This window comes from Trifolium pratense, linkage group LG2 (assembly GCF_020283565.1).
Source record: "Trifolium pratense cultivar HEN17-A07 linkage group LG2, ARS_RC_1.1, whole genome shotgun sequence".
NCBI lineage: Eukaryota > Viridiplantae > Streptophyta > Magnoliopsida > Fabales > Fabaceae > Trifolium > Trifolium pratense.
This window is the reverse complement of record NC_060060.1, coordinates 40,557,696-40,578,945: the sequence shown is the minus strand read 5'-3', so window position 1 is coordinate 40,578,945 and position 21,250 is coordinate 40,557,696. Positions and strand designations below refer to the sequence as shown.

At 33.7% G+C, this 21,250-nt stretch overlaps 4 protein-coding genes across 5 annotated transcripts; 2 read left to right on the top strand and 2 right to left on the bottom strand.

Moving 5' to 3' along the window:
• The first annotated feature begins 628 nt into the window (after positions 1-628).
• LOC123908096 (protein disulfide-isomerase 5-4-like) lies at positions 629-8,855 on the top strand. Its single transcript, XM_045958608.1, has 15 exons — positions 629-843; positions 1,375-1,465; positions 1,661-1,755; positions 2,392-2,449; positions 2,572-2,756; positions 2,924-2,981; positions 4,062-4,102; positions 4,224-4,298; positions 6,852-6,908; positions 7,158-7,224; positions 7,332-7,475; positions 7,812-8,033; positions 8,137-8,289; positions 8,388-8,465; positions 8,559-8,855. Exons 1-15 carry the CDS (start codon positions 803-805, stop codon positions 8,634-8,636), a joined length of 1,443 nt encoding a protein of 480 aa, XP_045814564.1. The 5' UTR covers positions 629-802; the 3' UTR covers positions 8,637-8,855.
• A 1,075-nt stretch (positions 8,856-9,930) lies between these two features.
• Positions 9,931-11,245, bottom strand: LOC123908097 (early nodulin-like protein 1). Its single transcript, XM_045958609.1, has 2 exons — positions 10,854-11,245; positions 9,931-10,657 (listed from the first exon to the last, which is right to left on the bottom strand). The coding sequence occupies exons 1-2, from the start codon at positions 11,050-11,052 to the stop codon at positions 10,182-10,184; spliced, it is 675 nt and encodes a 224-aa protein (XP_045814565.1). The 5' UTR covers positions 11,053-11,245; the 3' UTR covers positions 9,931-10,181.
• A 1,700-nt stretch (positions 11,246-12,945) lies between these two features.
• On the top strand, positions 12,946-17,863 carry LOC123909434 (rab GTPase-activating protein 22-like). Its single transcript, XM_045960274.1, has 11 exons — positions 12,946-13,701; positions 14,140-14,235; positions 14,508-14,611; positions 15,036-15,289; positions 15,432-15,554; positions 15,889-15,977; positions 16,107-16,212; positions 16,396-16,493; positions 16,639-16,896; positions 17,120-17,203; positions 17,482-17,863. Exons 1-11 carry the CDS (start codon positions 13,612-13,614, stop codon positions 17,494-17,496), a joined length of 1,317 nt encoding a protein of 438 aa, XP_045816230.1. The 5' UTR covers positions 12,946-13,611; the 3' UTR covers positions 17,497-17,863.
• Positions 17,864-17,949: 86 nt separating this feature from the next.
• Positions 17,950-19,748, bottom strand: LOC123909435 (small ribosomal subunit protein S13, mitochondrial-like). Of its 2 annotated transcripts, none has more exons than XM_045960275.1 (4): positions 19,589-19,748; positions 18,816-18,913; positions 18,401-18,637; positions 17,950-18,293 (listed from the first exon to the last, which is right to left on the bottom strand). In XM_045960275.1, the coding sequence occupies exons 2-4, from the start codon at positions 18,873-18,875 to the stop codon at positions 18,141-18,143; spliced, it is 450 nt and encodes a 149-aa protein (XP_045816231.1). In that variant the 5' UTR covers positions 18,876-18,913; positions 19,589-19,748; the 3' UTR covers positions 17,950-18,140. The 2 variants fall into 2 exon arrangements, with proteins under 2 accessions (XP_045816231.1, XP_045816232.1); XM_045960276.1 differs by having other exon boundaries at positions 18,816-18,882; positions 19,589-19,735.
• Between the last annotated feature and the right edge of the window lie 1,502 nt (positions 19,749-21,250).

The window sequence follows — 21,250 nt, the reverse complement described above, 5'->3', positions numbered from 1 at the left end:
CCGATGTAACATTTGAGTAATATTACACCGCTCAATAACGCTTCAACGAATACAAATTTTACAATATTCATTATTGGATTGAAATTTTATATCATATAGATCATTCATGTTCAATTTTATAAAAATAAAAAATCCTTTGATATGTTATTGAGATTGATCAAGCTTAATGACACATAAAGCGTTAATCTAGATCGATCTCAATAACATATCAAACGATTTTAAATTTTTGTAAAATTGAACATGGATAATCTAAATGATATAAACTTTCGATCCGACGGTGGATTTTGTAAAATTTGTATTCGTTAAAGCGTTATTGAACGGTGTAACATTACTCAAATGTTACCCCGGTGTAATTTGATCCCTTCCTTATATATATATATATATATATTATAAATTTAAATAGATGCTCAAATAAAAACAACACTTGATTCATAATAATGTGTAATAAAAAAAATAAAGAGAATACTATTTATCTAAAATTGTTTAGATGAGATATAAATGTAATGACTTTGATCTCTGACTTAATATTTGAGAGAGTTTATCTCATTTTTGTATTCCATAAGATTTGAGAGATTAATCTCTACAATCGGTGTAAATGATCTTTAACTATGCCAAAAATAAATAAAAATAAATAAGGAGAATATTTAAAATATTTCCATCTAGATAGTGTGAGGGAGAGAGGAAAGGGTAACAGTAATAAGCTACAACTGAAGAAGAAGAGGTAGCTACTCGGATCTACAATCCATCATTCTCGATCTCCGATAGTTTCCTCTTTTCCTTCAATTTCTCCCATTTCGCCGCCATGCTTTCTGCTAGCAAACTCAAATCTGTTGATTTTTACAGGTCACAATTTTAATCTCATTATTTGGAATCATTTTCGTTTCAATTTTTCCACACTCGTCACTCCTATACTTTTCATTTTTCTACCACATTCGTCACTCGTATGCTTTTAATTTGGTTTGATTTCATCGTTTTTTCAATTTTTTTTTTTTGAGCTCAGAGATACTAGTACGAATCGAAAATGCACAGCGTATGAAAACAACACAATTTTGGTGTTATGATTAGCATAAGTGAAAGAATTTAATTATAATGTGCAAATTAGTACGAGACACTGAGAAAAATTCGATTCTCCTATTATGATTTGATTTAATTATAAGTTATTAGTTGTAAATTTTTCAATAATTTTGTGAATTTTATTAACACATACACCATCATAGGGGATGTAAATTTTATGAATATTGAATAATTTAGGAATACATGTATATAATGTGTCCCTCCTTTTTTTTTTTTTTTTTTCTTTTTTGATTTTATTTTACCATTTATAATACTATTGAATATTGATAAGTACATGTTGTTGTTGACTTTTGTCAACAGAAAAATCCCAAGAGATTTGACTGAAGCGTCGTTGTCAGGAGCAGGATTATCCATAGTGGCAGCGTTTGCCATGATGTTTTTGTTTGGAATGGTCAGTTGCTAACCTGTCCTGTTTATAATAACTTGTATATTGTTGAACATAATTTGTTTATTCTAGATTTATATTGGGTCCTTTACTGCAAATGCCTAAAATATTATGAACATCTATTTGATTTTTGGTAAGATTAAATATTTGAATTGGTTTTTAACTTTCAAATTTGATAGTTGTCTTGCAATCTTGTTTCAGGAACTTAATAATTATTTTGCTGTTACTACCTCTACATCTGTGATTGTTGACAAGAGTTCTGATGGTGACTTTTTACGTATAGAATTCAATATCAGGTAATAACACAACGAGGTATTTTTTTGCCTTTGGTTAAATACGTTGTTTCTGGAAGGCCATTGAAGTTCACATCTTAACTATTATTCAGTAGTAATATATCCAAATTATTGGTGGGTTTATGATTTCCTTGAGTTTTGACTTATAACAGAAAATGTAAGCTTCTGTCTACTTGTATTTACAAATTGATGCTATTGTTTTGAAGAATACAGAATTGTCCATAAGGGAATTGTAAAGACCAGCTTGTTAGGAGATCGATGAATTATTTACTACAGTATTGGCTAATTAATTAAACAAAACACTATGTAGTTTGAAGTTTTAGAGGCTTGAAATACGTTGTTGAAATTAAGAGCGGGATGAGGTTATAACAAGATAATAATTAAAAAGCTGGGGGTTAATATTGATACTTGATGTGATGGTTTGTGAAATCGACATGAAGTCCAAGCATTGCCGAGGCGATGCCTTAATGTCTCACATTTCACCATTTTTTCTAAAAGTTTCATGCCATTCCCAACTTACTTAGAACTTATAGCTAATCCTAGTAATATTATCTGTATGTAAATTTAATTTTGGAACTCTTTGAACTTTATATTCCTCTATCTCTTTTTGTTGGCTGATAACTTCAACTTATCTTGCAGTTTTCCTGCACTCTCGTGTGAGTTTGCATCAGTCGATGTGAATGACGTGCTGGGAACAGTAAGTTTCTACTTTCTATTACTTTGTTTTATTAATTTTATACTCACTTATGATATAACATCTTATCTCTTGTTCCCTGACGTTTTGGTATTAGTCCCTAATCTTTTACCTCTTATTTACAGAACAGGCTCAATATAACAAAAACAGTTCGTAAGTTTTCTATTGATTCAAATTTAAGACCCACTGGTTCCGAGTTTCATTCGGGAACGAATGCAAATGCTGTTAAGCATGATGATCAAGTAGATGAAGAGTTTGTTGAAGGTGCTTTGCCACTCACATCACAAAACTTTGATAAATATATTCATCAGTAAGTGGACCAGGATTGATATTGATTCATTTGATTTTTAGTTATGCAAAAGCTCAATTTTCTAGTCTTTTCAACTTAAAATGTATGGTTTTTTTTTTTTTTTGAAAACAACTTAAAACGTGTGGTTGCTTGCATTGTTTACACCATTTTTTCTAATCCCCTTGCAGGTTTCCAATTACAGTTGTAAACTTTTATGCACCTTGGTGTTCCTGGTGCCAACGTTTGGTAATTATTTTATCCTTTTGCTTTATATTCTCTTTACTTCAGGAAATAAGGGTGCTACCTGATCTATTTTTTGTTTCCTACATTGATTTCTGTATCTTTTTCAACAATGTCTTATTCTTCCTCGAAAGATATATCCCCTTTTAGTTACAAGCCCAATAGGATTGGCAAAGTCTAATTCAATTGTTTAGTGCATCCTCACAGTCACCGCCAGATACACTTCAGTAGTGACTAATGCAAAATCATGATGCAGAAGATTAAATGATATGTCATGCAAACGATGCTAATAGCTGCATATAATTGGTTCATGAGGAGTGCTAGGAACACTCTATTGAACACTCACTCTCTAACACTCACTCTCTAATTGGTTGAAATCTGATAAGGATGTGAGTCTTAATAATAATGTGGGACCTAAAGAATGGAGGGTATATTCGAGAAAGCGGTGGAAGAATGAGAAAATGAAGGGAAATGAGTAATAGCATGTGCAAGGATGTAACATGTGCTTATCAGGTGAGTGAGGTGTGTGAGAAGTGCGTGACTATAGCGCCATATAAGGAGTAGTATGGAAAAGAATAAAGTTAACCAAGTTTTCTTTTAAGAAAGTAGGGTCATCAATCATTGGTGATTTGGGAGAGTCATTGTACTCTTTCTGGTCTGATAGTGTCACTATCATTCAGTTATCCTTTACATTCCTCATTTACAGCTTTCTTTTGTATTCAATTCCAACAAAGTGCAGTTATAATACCATTAATATAATATTCCATTCATCTTTATTCATAAATTCATATACATACCTATCAAAATCAAGGTGGGTCTAGGTGAAAGTGTGAAACCCATTTGGGTCACACCACTTTATGTGGGACCTATTTCCAAAGCGGGAGACCCACCTTGATTTCAACCAATTAGAGAGCGAGTGTTCAAAAGAGAGTGTTGCTAGCACTCCTCTTGGTCCATATAAGACTATTGGCAGTTTTTTTCATACAATAAATTATTGATGTAAAAGTCCTTTTCTTTAATGGATGATGGTTGATTGATATATTCTGAACTTGTTACATGGATTTTTCATCTACTCTTTTGTTTCAGAAACCTTCATGGGAGAAGACAGCTATAATAATGAGAGAGAGGTACTTTATTATTGACTCATTGTTTCTCACACTTCTTGAAAATACATTGTAGAAGGTCTACTCTCACTATGCTAATTAAATGTCCCACGTGTGTGTGTGTGTCTCATTACATTTTATTTAGATATGATCCAGAAATGGATGGGCGTATTCTTTTGGCAAAGGTCGATTGCACTCAAGAAGGTGATTTATGCAGGAGGTACTATTGATATTATTTACTGCTTTTCTTGTTTTTATAGTTTTCTGCTTATTTTGTCTATCCACTATTCAATGAAATTTGTATTCTTTCTTTTTTTTATTTTGGAATCATACATTGAGACCATTTTGCAAAATTGTGCCTTGAAAATAAGTGCTTAGATAGTGATGAAGTTTAAGTTGCTGATGAACTTGGAATGAAGAAAGGAAAGGGTGAAGGTAGCCTTCGGTTATCTTAATAGAAAAAGATGGGAGAATAAAGTTGTGGAAAGAAATAGGGGGATAACTTCCATTTGAAGAGAGAATGTTAGAGAGAACATAAAAGAAATATGAGCGATTTGGTTCCAGTCTGGTTCTTTCTGTATTTGGCAAGTGCAATAGAATGATGTGTCATGACTCATGTATTAAGAAGTGGATTTGTCAATTTGACCCTTATAATAACTTGAATCTTTCATCAATTTGTCATGCTCATCATTTTATTAGGTATTACTAGATTTAAGGTTAGAATTGTCAAAATACATATAAATGCTAGTAATGTTGCAGGCGTACTTATGAGTAATCCAACTCTTCGAAACCTGGAAACAAGTTATATTTTGCATTTACCCCAACACATGTCAACAATAAATTGACAATGGTATAAGGAAATTGTTATGGGAAAATTGTTGGTGGCCCCACTTTGTGTTCTCACACTAGTGGAAGCCTCCTCATACATAACCTTGATAGCTCGAATATAGGCAACCCTAAACCTTTACTTTTATAGGGCTTTCCACAAAATATCTATAGACACTATCACACGCCTTCTCCAAATCAATGAAAACTAAGTGCAAGTCTTTTTGACCCGTCGGGTATCGCTCCATCACACGCCGTAGTAAGTAGATCACTTCCATGGCCAATATCCCAATCATAAAATCAAATTGGTTATTAGTAAGTTGAGTCTCTTTTCTTAGTCTCTATTCAATCACTCTTTCCCATAAGTTCATGGCATGTCTCATAAGTTTAATCCCCCTATAATTTGCGCAATTTTGTGTATCCCCCTTGTTCTTATAAATTGGGATTGAAGTGTTTCCTCTCCACTCGCTCGACATTTGCTTAGAACTCATAATTTCGTTAAAAAGTTTGCCCAATGCCTCTAGCTCCAAGACTTTTCCACACTTCAAATTGTATGTTGTCTGCCTCAACTGCTTTGCCATTGCCCATCCTTTTCGATGCTTCTTTTACCTTGTGTTCTTGAATCCTATAGAAGGTATAATTTTAATCCTCCTCTCTAATATCTAGCCTGTTAGAGTCCGGTGGTATCTCATTGGAACATCTCAGACAACTTTTAAGCATTGTCGACTGTCCCCACAAACCAACATGACTTTTTTTAGCGTGCTTTATCCTCACTCACACACTTTTTGGAAACTTTTTAGAAGGTCACCCATCCAAATAGTGCTCCGAGTCAAGCACACTTAACTGTGGAGTTCTTATAGTATGGGTTGCCAAAGAGATTTATTTTGGATACTATCACTATTGATTTTATTACTTTCTATATTTCCTCTCCACTTATAAAGATTTGTTGTGAAATTTAGGTTAGATGTCATCATTTTTTTCTCGGTATTTTATTCATCTGTTTCCCCTGTAAAATGGAAATGTGACTTTCAAGTTTCACCTCTAATATTATATAAAAAGTATTCCCCCCCACTTCAGCCTTTTCGAAACAAAGTTTTGCCTGTTTTTGTTTCCCTTCTGTGGTGCTTTAAACCTCTGTTGGATGCATGCAGAAGGAGAACAAATGTTGTATTTAGGAACATGCTTTTAGCACACTCCTTGTCCTTGCAAAAACATTATTATTATTTATTTTTATCCGAGTTCTAGTGTTCCGCTAAATAATACAAGCACTCTATTTGGTGGGATTCACAAAATTATCCAATAAGGAGTTTATGATCAGAGTGTATCAAAGAATGTGTTGCTAGTATTTATCTTCTCTCAAATATGTTATCTTTCAAAAGAAATCCATCAATTGGAACAATTTTTTTTCTTTTCTTTTTAACTTCTCAGTATACTAAATACCAATATATATTCAAGATAATTACACATGAATGAAAGGTAGATGGGCAACAAGCTGCACCGCTAAACCTTTCTGTATAGCAAAACTAATCCTTCGAAAAACTACATCCATAGACCTAGGAGAGACCACATTGCTATGCATGCTCTTTGGAACAAGAAATCTTTGGTTTTTATACCAGAAATTGGATGCACTAGAAATTGCATGTTGTCAATTCCTTTAGATTCAAGGTTTAGGTTCTGTTGTGTGTGTCCTGTCGTCTGTCCTCTCAGACATGACAAAGGATTTTGTAATCATGTTAAGAATCTTAAATGTTGTAAAAGATTTCACGGAATAGCTTTTGCAGACATTTTTAGCATAGTTTGGGAAAGGAAAAAATCATCAGTCTCTTTCTTCTATACTTGCTAAATTGAACATGAAACTTTTCTTCACTTTAATTTGTTACTTTCTTTGTCTTGCTTTGTTGACATTTCCATGTGCTCTTTTGCTATTGTTTCTCATTTTCAATTCCAGGCATCACATACAAGGATATCCATCTATTCGCATCTTTCGGAAAGGAAGTGATGTCAGGTAATAAGTTCATTAAGTAAAATCATTTTCATTTGTTCGATACTTAATACAATTTCCTATTTACATTGAATGTTTGAATTAACAATCATGTTTAAGTGTTTATATTATGTATGTTTATTAATTTATTGTTACTAATACTATTATACAATTTATACTGCATTAATATCATTCAAGTTGAAGGTGACTGGATTTCTGAATTTGTGCATTTTCTGAATAAAGCTAATTTGTTGAATGCTTTTCCTATTTCAGAAGTGACCATGGGCATCATGAACATGAGTCCTATTATGGAGATCGTGATACAGAAAGCCTAGTCAAGGTTCACAATATTTAGTTTTGGGTTGAAATAATTTTAATCAAGTTTAACTTTACAGTAGACTGCTTAATGCTTTTCCATGTAATTAAACCTCAGTTTTTTGTTTGCAGACAATGGAGAGTTTAGTGGCATCTCTCCCAACAGGATCTCAACATCTAGCCTTGGAAGATAAATCCAATGGAACAGAAAATATAAAAAGACCGGCACCATCAACTGGTGGATGTAGAGTTGAGGGATTTGTGCGTGTGAAAAAGGTAAATTCAGGGTTAAAGTTTATCCTTCAATATTAAGTTTTAGAAAAACTTTTGTTTTAGTTTTCTGATGTGACCATGGATTAAGTGGTCTTACATTTCTCTGGAAGTAACTGATATAATTACTTCCTTGGTTGCTGTGTTTTTTAATCTTCGCTTCTAATAGAAACTTCAGTTATTCTGTTCTAAAAATAGAAACTTCATCTGTTAAGGCTAAAATCACTGGTTTATCAAAAGACAAGAACTAAAATCATTGAAAAAGAGTAGGGGAAGTAACATTTGTTGGTTTTTCCCCTAGACTTTCAATGTGGAAATTATAAAATGTTTTGGACATTGCAGGTTCCAGGAAGCTTGATTGTCTCAGCTAGATCAGATGCACATTCATTTGATGCTTCTCAAATGAACATGTCACATGTCGTAAACCATCTGTCTTTTGGGAAAAAAATAATGGCCAGAGCCATGACTGATGTGAAGAATTGGATACCATACATAGGTAGCAACCATGACAGGCTGAATGGCCGGTCATTTATCAATACTCGTGATTTGGAAGGAAATGTTACTGTAAGTTTTATTATTTATATAAAAAATCTTATAACTTAGTACAGACGTTTACTATTGGAATTTGTATGGTTGATATAGAATAATCTGATATCTGTTTCTGCAGATAGAGCATTATATTCAGGTAGTCAAAACAGAGGTAATAAGCAGGAAAGGTTATAAATTAATTGAGGAGTACGAGTACACAGCCCACAGCAGCGTAGCACATAGTGTAAACATTCCTGTTGCAAGGTTCCATCTTGAGCTCTCCCCCATGCAGGTCAGCAGCACATGGAGATTATAGATGGTTCAAATATATATGCGCACTGCATTTTTAGTAAATTTATTATGGATTTACGATGTTTGTTTTGTTATCAGGTCATAATAACAGAAAACCAGAAGTCTTTTTCACATTTTATTACGAATGTCTGCGCTATTATTGGGGGTGTTTTCACGGTTTGTATTTTATATTATTTATTCTAGATACTTTAGTTTTGTGCATGTATTGTCAATTATATTATTGTTAACAAGTATTTTTTGTGATTTTAGGTAGCTGGAATTGTTGACTCGATTCTGCACAACACTATTAGGGCAATGAAAAAAATTGAGCTTGGCAAGAATTTTTGATAGATAGGTAGAAAATTGTATAGCGCAATGCTTCTAATTTTGTTAAAACCAACTTCCTTTTGAGGTACTGTGGCACTTTGTTTTATATAGGTATGTTATAAATCATACAAATGTAATTTTCTAGTTGTTACGACTTCAGTTAAATGATCATTACAGTTTACAAAGATAAGGATTTCAAGGTGCATAATGCACCGGACTGGTTAAGGTGTCCTGGAAAAATCCGTGTCCTGGTCCATATTTTCCTTTGCAACGTTGGATATAGAATATTATTGTTGTGTGTACTTTTGTAATGTGCAGCTGTAGAAGATAAAAAGTGGGAGATAAACGCATGTGGGTCTTTGTATTATGACATTCAAATAACATAATTGTTTGATCAATATACCCCTCTGTATCCCTTTATAATCTCCCCTCTTCCATTGCCATTTTCACCCTTTCTCTATTCCCCTTGCCACCCCTCCACTTCAACCCCCTTCGCTCACCCCTTTATATATAACCTTCATGAATGTGATAAGAACAATTTGCCTTCGTAGTGCCACTAGTTTTGCTCATAACCTAGTTCTAGGGTTAGTCCCCTCCTAGTGGTGTACCATCCTCTCTAACTAGATTTTGTTTCTCCTTTGAGAAGAGAGTGTCTCCCTTTCCTCTAGGCATAGCTAGAGCCCTTCATTCCCTTCTACTTCTCATCTCCACTTTTCATAGATTGATGGCGGTTCTGCTTGTTTTCAGTTTCCATCACTCTCCCGTGGGTTGTGCCTCCAATGGCGGTGGATGTGCCCCCCCCCCCCCCCCCCCCCCCCCCCCACCTGGTGTTAGTCCAGCCTCCTTCGGAGGCTACACCCCTTTTTTGGCCGCACAAACGCAGATCTAGCCCTCCACAAATAAAAAGTGTGAAGTGAAAATGAGATCTCAGATATCGATGTTGCGATAATAAGGTTGGGCTTTCAAGGTACAAGTGCTTGGTTATGCATCTAAGTTCTCTCTACTCCTGCTTCCTCTCTAGTCTTGATTTGGTCTTGTTTGTTTTGTTCTTCCTTTTTGTTGTCTTTGGCTTGTCAGTTTCATTCTTAGCTAGGCTTTTCTCCATGATTTGATAGATGCATAAGTCGGAGGCAAATCTGGTGCTTAAAGTTGTTATCTGTTTGATTTTGCATTAATTTTGTGCTTTATCCCCATAGTGGGTAGTTTTTCTATACATGGTGTAATATTGGCTTTGTAGCTCTATAAATGAATGGAATATCAGTTTTCTTGGCAAAAAAAAAGCTTGAACGATGCCAGAGAAAGTCACAAGGCAACGAGAAGCAAGACATTTTCCATAAAAATGGGTTTAATTCATTTCATTTTAACATGTACAACATTTTTAGATTATTGAGCAAGAAGCACACAAAGGGTATATAAATTATCGTCAACTTATTTTTCAATCTTCACAAACAAATATCAAACAGCATTCCAATTTTGAACCAAAGACATAGTTCACACTGAACTCAAAATATAGGAAACAAAGAACAGAAAAAAAAATTGTAAAAAAGAAAAACAATACTTAACCACTCATACATATTTAGATAAAATTAGAACTGAAACCATGAATGTTCCAATAGACCCAGCTAGGCTGACAAAGACCGAAGCAGCACCATTATGAGGAGGATGATCGCGATCACTAGCAGTAGTAGGAGGTGGTGTTTGGTTTGTGTCTGGAGGTGGAGATTGACCCTCTTGTTTAGAAGGTGCTGGTGAAGGAGGTGATGATGATGATTGTGGTGAAGGTGGAGAAGCATTGCTTGTTTGGTTGGTGTTTGATGAATTGTTGCTGTTGCTCCTGTCGGATAGAACAATAATTGTTACCTTCTCATTTTTGAGACAGTTGTCTTTGTTTCCACTGATGAAGAAATGAGGTCCTGATTGGTTCAGTTTGAAGACTGTGTGACCATCAGAGAATTTTGCATTAGGTGAACCAGTGTTGCAACTTGCATAGTCTTCACTCTTCACATAAAGCACCGAGTCTTTGCCAGATTGGTAGTTGAACACTGCAGTAAGCATGTACAAAAACATTTTCATAAAGCTTGTAGCAAAGATTTCAATAATATAACAAAAAAAATCTATTAATCCAAGTGAAAATGTGGCATTTAATTTAGATCTAATTGAAAACACTCCAAAATATGAATTTGAAATATATATATATATATATATATATATATAGGATTTGATTGAAGTAGAACTCACCTAGGGAGTCTCCTATTTGAAAACGGCTCTTTTCTGCCCATTGATTGAAAGGATTGGAATTGGAATCACCTGGAACACTCCAACCCTTTTGGCCACCAACTATGAAATCATAGGCAGCACTCTTATGAATCATTAGCATGACACAAAACCAGCCCAATGCATGGACTAGTTTATTAGACCTTAAAATGAAGGTGGCCATGGAAATTAGAGGATCACAATTAATTAAGAAAATTGCTTAAGGTGTTGAAGCTAGAGAGGGATGACAAGAATTGAATCATCATTGGAGTATTTGTAAGTGTGAGTTGAATGAAAATTTTGCAAAATGTGGCAAGGAAGCTGTTACAACTTTTTATTATTCTCCCTTCTGTTTTGGTTTACTTTGATTCTTGTACAAAGTATAACTTCACTTTCATTCTATAGAGTATGAGCTCTTTTTTTTTTGAATAATTTTATAACTTGGTAGGTGGGTTTGTGCTTTGCTTCATGTTATCAAGAATATTCATGTCTTGTGATATGAGGCTAATCAATTACATACACTCTGTTAATGTGAATAATTTATTTTATTTGTGGCGGCAATGTTTTTTTTTTTTGACTAATAGTGGCGGCAATATTTTTTTTTTGAAGAAGTTAAATTAGCCCACCCAAATTGGCCCTAGAGAGAATCGAACCTCAAACCTCAAGAGGAGCACACTCCCAGGTCCCAAGCCAATACCAATGCACGTGGCGGCAATGTTGTTTAATGACGTGTCTGCATATATACGGTGGCAGAATCAGAAAAATTAGAGTCTGAGCAAAATTTCACATGTAACATAATACATAAATAGTCCAACTAACCTCTAAAAATACCAAAATTTTTGTCCAGAGCCCGAGCAACTATCCAGGTTTTCTGGGTCTTAGCTCCGCCCATATATATATATATATATATATCGGTGTTATGAAAACATTTTTCTAACCTTCTTTTAGAAGTTTTACTCTTAAGCGGTCTGTGCTATGATAAATTAACCGTGTCACAGAAAAGATCCTAAGAAATAAAAACACGTCTGCTGCTGGTCCTACTCCTAGTAATGCTGTTCCTTATGACTACAGTGCTCCTTCAAATGAGAAAAGCAAAAGTTCTTCCATAGCCCCATTCTTTAATGGAAGATCAGGATGTATAGTCATACTATGGGCATTGATGTAGACCTATGGGATGGGATTTAGTTGAAGAAGGTGTCAATTTTGTTGTAAATGATGATGGTATTGCACCTTATAGGAAAATCTTCACTGATGCTCAAAATTGTCTATGTCCTTCAAGTTCTGAACAAAAGTTACACCACTCCTGATCAAGAATATTTTAAGAAACCTAATTGCTAGATGGAGACCTAAAATTACTACTACTATTCAAGAAGCAAAGTGTTGGGTCGCCAGGGGTGCAGCCGGAAGATCATCTACGAACATTGGCCTTAAGAATAACTATACAACTTACAAGTGAGTTGGACGCCATACTTTAACTCAAAACCTTAAGGCGTTAGATTTATGGGTACTCTCACTTATAAAGTGTTCAATCTCTATTTTTCTAACAATACGAGACTTAACTCAACCTTGAACCGATACCAATTGAATCATATCTCAATTAATTACAAGAACAAATAATACTATAAATTTCTACTTACGATAAACCAACATCAACTATTGTTATAATTATGATATCAAAAAAAAAAAAGAATTTAATTTATATGCACCGTCGGTGTAAAGTTATTTTGCACATGCGTCCAATAATATATCGACACATCATGTATGATCATTAAAAACACATGATGTGTCACATTCATTAAATGACGTGGCAACGCATCATTGGATGTATGTGTAAAAAAAAATTACACCGACGGTTCACAACAATTAAACTCAAAAAAAAAACTGTTGTTACAATTATAAACTATTTTTAATGATTGATATTGTATACCATATATTACAATTATGACATGCACTTTAGATGTGACGAATGAAGAATATTTGTTGGAAATATTTGGCATATACGTACGTACTAGGATTCTTCCAAGCACACATAATATTGTGTTAATTACCACATCTCTCGGTTCTTTAACAGCTTTGCTTCGTTGATATCTTTCTATTTTTAATCATCGAATTAAACTTGAATTCATTAATTCACCCTTAAATTTAGACCAATTATATTTGTTCATTGTTATCCACTCCCAATATACAACAACAAAGACCATTTCCTTAAATAAGTAAACGAAAAAGACTCTTATATCATAATAAGTGAGTCAACAAAACAAAACAAAACAACATACAAAATAAAAACAGAAAATTTTAAAAAAAGGTGAGAGAGAAAGAAAAACAAAAACTATAGATTGTGCATGATTACGCATTAAACGGAAAGTGTTTGTGTTCGTGAGGTTGTGAATCATTTTTAACAGACTTCCATTTCCTAAACTAACACAATCAATCATCATTGTTAATCCACAATCATAAATTCTAATAAGATACAAAAAAAGTAAAAAAAAATAAAAACTAATAATTACCTTTTTTTTTTGTTTGGCTTTGGCTTTGAAGCTTAGCCTCTCTACCCTATTGGACCTTGGAAGGATCCCCTTTGAATTCTTCATCAAATATTTTTTGTTTTGTTTGCTTGATCGTTTCAAAGGGGTCCAGGTCCTAGGTGTTGGCTTTTAAGAATATTCATTCATACAAGAATAAATTTGCATATAGTTTTTTTTTTTTTTTAATTTTTTGTTGAGAATTTTTTAGAATTTTTGGGATGTGGAGAGATCCTGGAGCACCTGCTGATTCTTTCTATGAAACCCGCCCTGAATGCACTGATGTTCCCAAGTCTAAATTTAGGATCAAGGTTTGTTTTTAATCCTATATATATATATATATATATATATATCAAAGGTTTGCATGTATGTATTGAATTCAAGAAAATGTGTTTGTTATGAACAATGCATACATATATAAGAATGATGGGTTATTACTTATTTTTGTTGCTATAATTTGATTGTTGATTGGTAATGTGTGTGTTAATTAATTAACATGTGATTTCCTAATTATATTGAAATTTGTAAGTCAAATAATTACATTGAACTGTGTCATTTTCTTAAATTACTATCGATGTAGACATGTTAGTGTCCGGTGTCCGTGTCTGTGATTCATAGGTTTCATTGCTATGCTACTAATTTGTTACTCATTCAGCTGAAAACTTTGAAATTGATTTAGATTTTATGTCTCCTAACACTAATATAATGTTGGTTTAAATTTGAACTTGCTTTTCTTACTTGTCCTGCAGGCTGGTAAAACACTAAGTGCAAGAAAGTGGCATGCTGCATTTTCTCCAGAAGGGTATCTGGATATAGGCAAGACTCTAGATCGAATCCACCGCGGGGTAATTGCATTTTCAATCATAAAATCCTGATTTAATATGTTTCAAGATATAAACTATGCTTTCTCTCTTTCATTATTCATTTATTTATCTTGTGAATAAAACTTCTTTTACATTTACGTACTCTGCACCTTCGAGGGGTTTTTCAGTTCAGCATGCAGTTGAATAATTAGATAGCATCAAGCAAGATATAAGCATTTTAGTATGCACTGTGCATCAGGAAAACATCCTAAGAATAATTAATTTGTCTCACATTATTGAAATTTTCAACCTAGGGAATCCACCCATCAATTAGAGGAGAAGTTTGGGAATTTCTACTCGGTTGCTATGATCCCAAGAGTACATTCGAGGAAAGAGATGAGATAAGGCAGCGCCGAAGGTAATCATTTTTGCTTTCATTAGCTCATAATTACCATCACATTTTACATCTAGGTCATGTTTGGATAAACAACTTAATTAAGCACTTATAACATAAACACTTATCATATAAGTGCTTATATATAAGATATTTCTACAATAAAAGATAAAATGAAGTCAAATTGTTTTCATATAAGCTATAAGATGTTTTCATAAGCTATTTTGAAAAGGTTATGAAAATGAGTTGAAAACGGCTTATGGACATGTCCGTGAGCTATTTCCATAAGTTTTTCAAAACAGTCTCGCAAGTGCTTATGCCAGAAATTAAGCTCAAATAAGCTAATCTAAACAGGCCCCTAGATCATTCAAAAAGTCACTGCATTCTCTAGGATTGATATACATTGAAAAGTAAAGCAAGAATCACTTCCTTCCACCTTCATTTTTAGGGCGCAATATGCTGAATGGAAGGAAGAATGTCGTCAATTGTTTCCTCTTGTGGGAAGTGGTAGATTTATCACAGCACCTGTAATTACCGAAGATGGTCGGCCGATTCAAGATCCATTAGTTCTGTTAGAAAATAATCCAGAGAATGGAGTGATTGTACCTCCTCAAGATATAGGTGCTGCAAGCATTAATAATAATGCACCAAAGGTGACAGACAAAAAAGTAATTCAGTGGATGTTAACTCTACATCAAATAGGTTTGTGAATCTTTTTCTTTTGTTCTCAATGCACTGTAATATATATCTCCTATTGGATTTTTCACATGTAGAAAAGTAAAATCCTATCATAAAATAATTCACATGGTCAACGTTTTATTTTTCTTGTATAAACTCATTTCAGGTCTTGATGTGAATCGCACTGATAGGACACTGGTTTTTTATGAGAACAAAGAGAATTTGTCAAAACTATGGGATATTCTTGCTGTTTATGCTCGGAGAGATACAGATGTTGGCTATGGTCAAGGTTAGTCGTTAGATATGTTATCGATTTGAATCTATAATGTTTTATGTCTTTTGGACATTGACAAATACTTTACTTAGTTTCTTCAGTTGATTTTAACCATCAAATTTTGGACTTATACTAGCAGAAAATGACTACAAATGCAACCAAAATTGCAGTTGTAAATATTGTCTTAAATTTTGATATTGCAGTTGCATATCACATTTTGAAACCTTTGCCTTACCCTTTTATAGATTGGTTTTGTTATGACTCACTCACTAGCAATCTTGTGAGAAACTAAATGTAACCATAATTTCGAACTAATGTAAACTTCTGGTTATCTTGATACAATCGGCAGGAATGAGTGACCTATGCTCTCCTATGATAATACTTCTCAATGATGAAGCCGATTCCTTCTTCTGTTTTGAACGACTGATGCGTAGATTAGTAAGCACTAATCTCTCTCTCTCTCTCTCTCTCTATATATATATATGATTTATTTTATTATTAATATGGTTTTAATCATTGGTTAGTATGAAATGGTTTCTTATGATCTATGTTGTTGAATTTTTACAGCGAGGAAATTTCAGATGTACCGATAACACTGTCGGAGTAGAGGCTCAACTAAATAATTTAGCTTTAATTACTCAAGTAATTGATCCAAAACTTCATCAACATATAGGTATATATTTCTTTGAATCTATCCTTTCAGTGTAAGTGTTATATCAATATTGTTTTGACAGTTTAAAGGTGCAATATTCGAGTATAATACGTTCCTTTTCAGTATTCTGTTACCACTTTTTTCACAACTTGATGTTCTCAAAATGGAAATTAACTATGAACTGTCTTTAATGTTGTGGCGCAGAGCATATAGGTGGTGGTGACTATCTGTTTGCTTTTCGGATGCTAATGGTTCAATTTCGTCGAGAATTCTCCTTTTGTGATTCATTGTACCTTTGGGAGGTTTGCTTAGCTTCTTTTCTACTAATTTTATTCTAAGCAGATGAAAATTGTGTCATATGATATAAAATGCACCTTCAAGATGCATACAATGTCCAATTTTTGTTATGTTATAACACATTTGCTAATTACTTGAAGTGTTTAACAGATGATGTGGGCTCTGGAATATGATCCCAACTTGTTCTGGATATACGAAGAATCTGAAGAAACTTCTCCTGAGGAAGCTAAAGCAAGACTAAAGTCGATACGTCATTATGGAAAGTACGAGAGAGAAAATATGAGAAATGGAGCAAAGAATGCAGAAGAACCTCCTCTTCCTATATCTATTTTCCTTGTTGCTAGTGTGTTGAAAGAAAAAAGTGCAACACTACTTACACAAGCACGAGGCCTCGATGATGTTGTCAAGGTTTGTTATACTGAATTTGAAGGAACAGTTGTATGGATCAAGAGAATTGGAAAAAGAAAAAAAAAAACAGAAACAAAAAGCTGTGTTAATGCTTCTAACAAGCTTATCTTTCCTTTTTTTTTTGGCAATAGACAAGCTTATCTTTCTTTCTTGTTTAGTAAACCTGATTTAGTTTTCTTTGTTCATATATATTAACTTTTGCCGTTGATTTAATTCTTCTCAGATATTGAATGACACAAATGGAAATCTAGATGCCAAAAAGGCCTGCATGGCAGCACTGAAACTTCACAAGAAATATCTGAAAAAGGTACAATAACCATTTCTTGTTTTTACTTTCCATATCTTGATGTTTTTACTTATTATTTTTATTATACTTCATAGAGACTAAATAGAAGAAAAAGTCATACTCCTACTTTAGAAACTTAATTGAGGGTGTAGACAATATATGACACATGCCATTTACATGCAATCATATTGCTTCTTACTTGGTTTCAATATCTCTTTCTCCATTTTATTTTTTCTTATTTCCAATATAATTTAGTTTTGTTATCAACTCAATAGATGAGGAATTTCAAATTGTTGCAGGCCAAGAAACCCTAGACCCCGAATATAGCATATGACATTTGTTTTTTCGCTGATCAAGAGATGTGTTGCTTCCTGCATGGTGCCCTTTGTTTGGGGTACAAATATTGGAATTCCTCATAAAATTTGGATTGGGTTTTACAGAATTCAAAGAGGAATCCGAAACATCGAGTCTTAGTTGAGCAACAACTGTTGTTGTATGTTAAGTTAAATTCTTTATCTTTTGTATATCTAAAATAACAAAGGTTGTGCATGAAGTTATTCTGTTCAACCATCAGTTCATACTTTGTAAAATATGTGATACGACAAAAAGGATAAACATAAAGGGAATAACCATCTATGTCAATGAAATTAATGTTGACCTTAAACATGATATTCTTTCTAGCAATAATGTTGATATATGTGGCTGTCATCGAATGTTCGATTGAACAATTCTTTAAAAAGAATAAATCAAAATCCAGCAAGACAAACTCAATGCCAAAAACTAGTAGTATCCTTTCAAAGCGATGATAAACCAATAAGCATGCCAAGCCAAGGATAATTGATAATGTAAAGTTCAATGTGTGTAGATTTTACTAATGTAATCAAGTTTTTTTAACAAAACTTATTTGATAAGCTCAAAGCAGAGCAGTAACACAACTCATCTGTTACTTGAGCAGCATTTATCTTGAACCCCCGTAAGTACGCATAGTCCTCCTAGTGCGGGAATTTGTATGAGTTCGCTGTCCCCGACAGGGTAAACCATCAGCGTGCCTGGTCCCTCTGTAGCATTGAATACCCACCAATCTTATCAAATCTCTCTCAACTAACTTTTTCTGAAGGAAAAAAAAAAGCATCCAAAACAATCACACACTTGTACATTATATTATGGAACAAAACATAGAGAAGGTGCAAAATCAAAAAGTAAAGAAGATGAGTGTACCAAATCATTTCCAATCAAGTACTTGGAAAGCAATTCACGAAGAGAATATAGTTCTCTTTTGCTTAGATCCTTCACATATTTGTTCTCGACTCCAAGTTCACACACAATGTGATGAGCTTTTGCACGGCCAATCCCGTGGATATGCTGAAGAGCATACGAAAGTCGCTTGGTATCTGGAATCTCACCTCCAAGACCACCTCCAATGTTTATATTTCGTACTTGCACACCGCGGCAAAGCTGTACAAGACCAAAACGGTGCAATTAGTTTGACTCTTTATGCACAGAGCATGACACGAGACAAAAATCCCTAAGTTGAAGCTAAGAAAGAAACAAAACCCTACACTATGCAAAATCATAAAAACACAATTGAAGCATAACAATCAAAAATGAAAAAGGACAGCAGTCATAAACTCACCGATAGGTTTTGACGAAGGCAGACAGCAACATCAGAAACAATTCTTCCAAAACCAAACATCTTGGAACTGGAGGATTTGGAGGTCAACGAACACAAACCTAAAAATCAATCAAGTTTCGAAATAAAATAAAAATCGATTTAATGTCATGCCCGTGCTCTATTTCTATGTCATATTATTTTATTCCTTAAAATAAATTTTCTTAGAGGATTATAATAAATAGAATTTCATAAAAGATAATAGTTTTAAGTCCACAAATCCCAGCTCAACTGGCACGAATGTCGAAATTACTGGTGTCGGACGTCAGGACGGGGTTTAAACTCCAGTCACTCCACTTTGTGTGTGAGAGTTTCCAATGGCTTTGCCATTTCGTCTATCAACCAAAAAAAAAAAAAAAAATAGTTTTACAAGACAATAATATTTTTGCTAATTGTTCTTAACGAAATTCAATACTAAATTATAATAACTGTCATAATTTTCTTTGAAGGGATTGTTCCAACCTTAAAACTAGAGTTGGGGGTATTGTGTTGTGGTTGTAGAGATCAAGTTTGTTCACAAATTACATATGATAATTTCAATTGAATTTAAGCATGCTACATTGCCCGACATTGGAAATTAAGAAGATTGAAAATCTATGAAAATTATAACAACTAATCAAAGTTATCATATTCTGAACAAAAATTTGGAGAATAAAGAAATTCCGAAAAGAAATGGTAACAAGAGGATTATGCAGATTAAAGCAATACATTGGAAGATAGATTGTATTAGTGAGTACCTAGCGTAGCGGAGTACCGATTGATTGGATTCACCGGTGCTGGTGCAGCACCGACGGGATGTAGTTTTCTTGACTCACTAGGGCAGCTCTTTCAAGGATACGACGTCGTTTTTTTCATGAATTGTTTTCATTTTTCAAAATAAAAATAAAAAATGCCAGCAAGACCCGCTTCACCCTATATGGATTGCATAATAATAATTAGGTTTAATCGTAATTTTGATCCCCTATTTTAACACATTTGGAATTTTAGGCCGCGTATTTTTAGTCCCACAATTTTTCAAATCGAAGACATTTGGTCCCTCCCATCAATCTAATTTCAATTTTTGATGATATGGCAGCTAATTGATTGAGACATTAACATCATGCGTGGAATTGCGTGCTGTAATTACAGCAGGCAATCCAGCACGCATTTTCACGCAGTTTCAAATTATAGTAATTGATCATATATAAGACGGTTCATATTGATGCAGTTATAAAATTGTTGTAATGATAAATAATCTAAGTCACACATTTTAGATCAGACGGTCTAATCTAAAACTTCGGCAAAATTGTGTTTCTTTTTACAATATTAATTCCTACTACAAAGATTTGGGCTCCCATCATCTTTTAAATAAAATGAATTGCAAAGACAACTTTCTATTTGACTATTTCCATCCTTTGTCTCTCGTTCTTGGGTTTAACTTCTCTTCTCACCATCTTTTCATTATTAGGCATTTCATTTTATTAGAGGAAGATATTTGATGAACTTGTTTCCTTATCGGTAGTTAATTGTATTTTCTTTTTGATTAAAAATAAATAAATAAATTATTGGAGGAGAAAGAAATGCAAGGAGTTGGCAAACACATTCATTCATGTTACTAACAAAAAAACCTCAAACAGAGTCACATTAACTGGCCAATCATCACTACTAACAACAAAGACAATCTCATGATGAACATTGATTATGCCTCAATATTATTTCTGGCTACTAGCACTCCGTAAGTACTACTATTAACTAATTAATGGTAACATTGATTATGCCTTTGCAACTTCAGCAGAATCAGCAGCAGCTAGGACAAACTCAGGGTGAATTTTTCCTGCATAATCCACAACATTAGGAAGTCCTAGTGCTCTCAAGGCCAAATGAGCTGCTTTCTGCCCTGATATCATCATTGCTCCAAATGTTGGTCCATGCATTTTCAACACCAAAACAATTAGTAAAATTCAATGATATATGAGACATAAACAAAAACATAAAAAATAGTGCATTACACGAATCAACCTAACTCATTGTCTACCTGTAATGATAGATACTTGAGTTACTTATTAACCATTTTGGTTAGGAGTTCAATTCCCCTGTGTTGCGTATCGAAATATATGTTATGAGAGGTTAACCCCTTAAATAATTGTAGTTACCTCAAATGATTAGTTTTTCAATTGGGTGCAGAAAAATACTTTGGTTTATCCGCACATACAAAAAGTAATAACCAAAAGAAGAATTGCAGAATGGACAAGAAATATTCCATAAATAATTGAACAAAAAGTTTTTTTTTTGAAGAAGCTAAATTAGCTCACCCAAATTGGCACCAGAGAGAATCGAACCTCAGACCTCAAGAGGAGCACACTCCCAGGTCCCAAGCCAATACCAATGCACCAACCCAAGTGGGTTTAATTGAACAAAAA

Excerpts from the sequence above, each read along its gene's own strand:
- LOC123908096 (XM_045958608.1), top strand. The coding sequence starts at position 803 with ATGCTTTCTGCTAGCAAACTCAAATCTGTTGATTTTTACAG. Across the intron at positions 1,756-2,391 it reads CGTATAGAATTCAATATCAG|TTTTCCTGCACTCTCGTGTG; the intron begins GTAATAACACAA and ends CTTATCTTGCAG. Across the intron at positions 2,982-4,061 it reads GTTCCTGGTGCCAACGTTTG|AAACCTTCATGGGAGAAGAC; the intron begins GTAATTATTTTA and ends CTTTTGTTTCAG.
- LOC123908097 (XM_045958609.1), bottom strand. The coding sequence starts at position 11,052 with ATGGCCACCTTCATTTTAAGGTCTAATAAACTAGTCCATGCATTGGGC. Across the intron at positions 10,658-10,853 it reads TCAAATAGGAGACTCCCTAG|TGTTCAACTACCAATCTGGC; the intron begins GTGAGTTCTACT and ends TGCTTACTGCAG.
- LOC123909434 (XM_045960274.1), top strand. The coding sequence starts at position 13,612 with ATGTGGAGAGATCCTGGAGCACCTGCTGATTCTTTCTATGAAACCCGC. Across the intron at positions 14,236-14,507 it reads TAGATCGAATCCACCGCGGG|GGAATCCACCCATCAATTAG; the intron begins GTAATTGCATTT and ends TTTTCAACCTAG. Across the intron at positions 14,612-15,035 it reads GAGATAAGGCAGCGCCGAAG|GGCGCAATATGCTGAATGGA; the intron begins GTAATCATTTTT and ends CTTCATTTTTAG.
- LOC123909435 (XM_045960275.1), bottom strand. The coding sequence starts at position 18,875 with ATGTTTGGTTTTGGAAGAATTGTTTCTGATGTTGCTGTCTGCCTTCGT. Across the intron at positions 18,638-18,815 it reads GCCTTCGTCAAAACCTATCG|CTTTGCCGCGGTGTGCAAGT; the intron begins GTGAGTTTATGA and ends GGTCTTGTACAG. Across the intron at positions 18,294-18,400 it reads ACTTGATTGGAAATGATTTG|AAAAAGTTAGTTGAGAGAGA; the intron begins GTACACTCATCT and ends TTTTTCCTTCAG.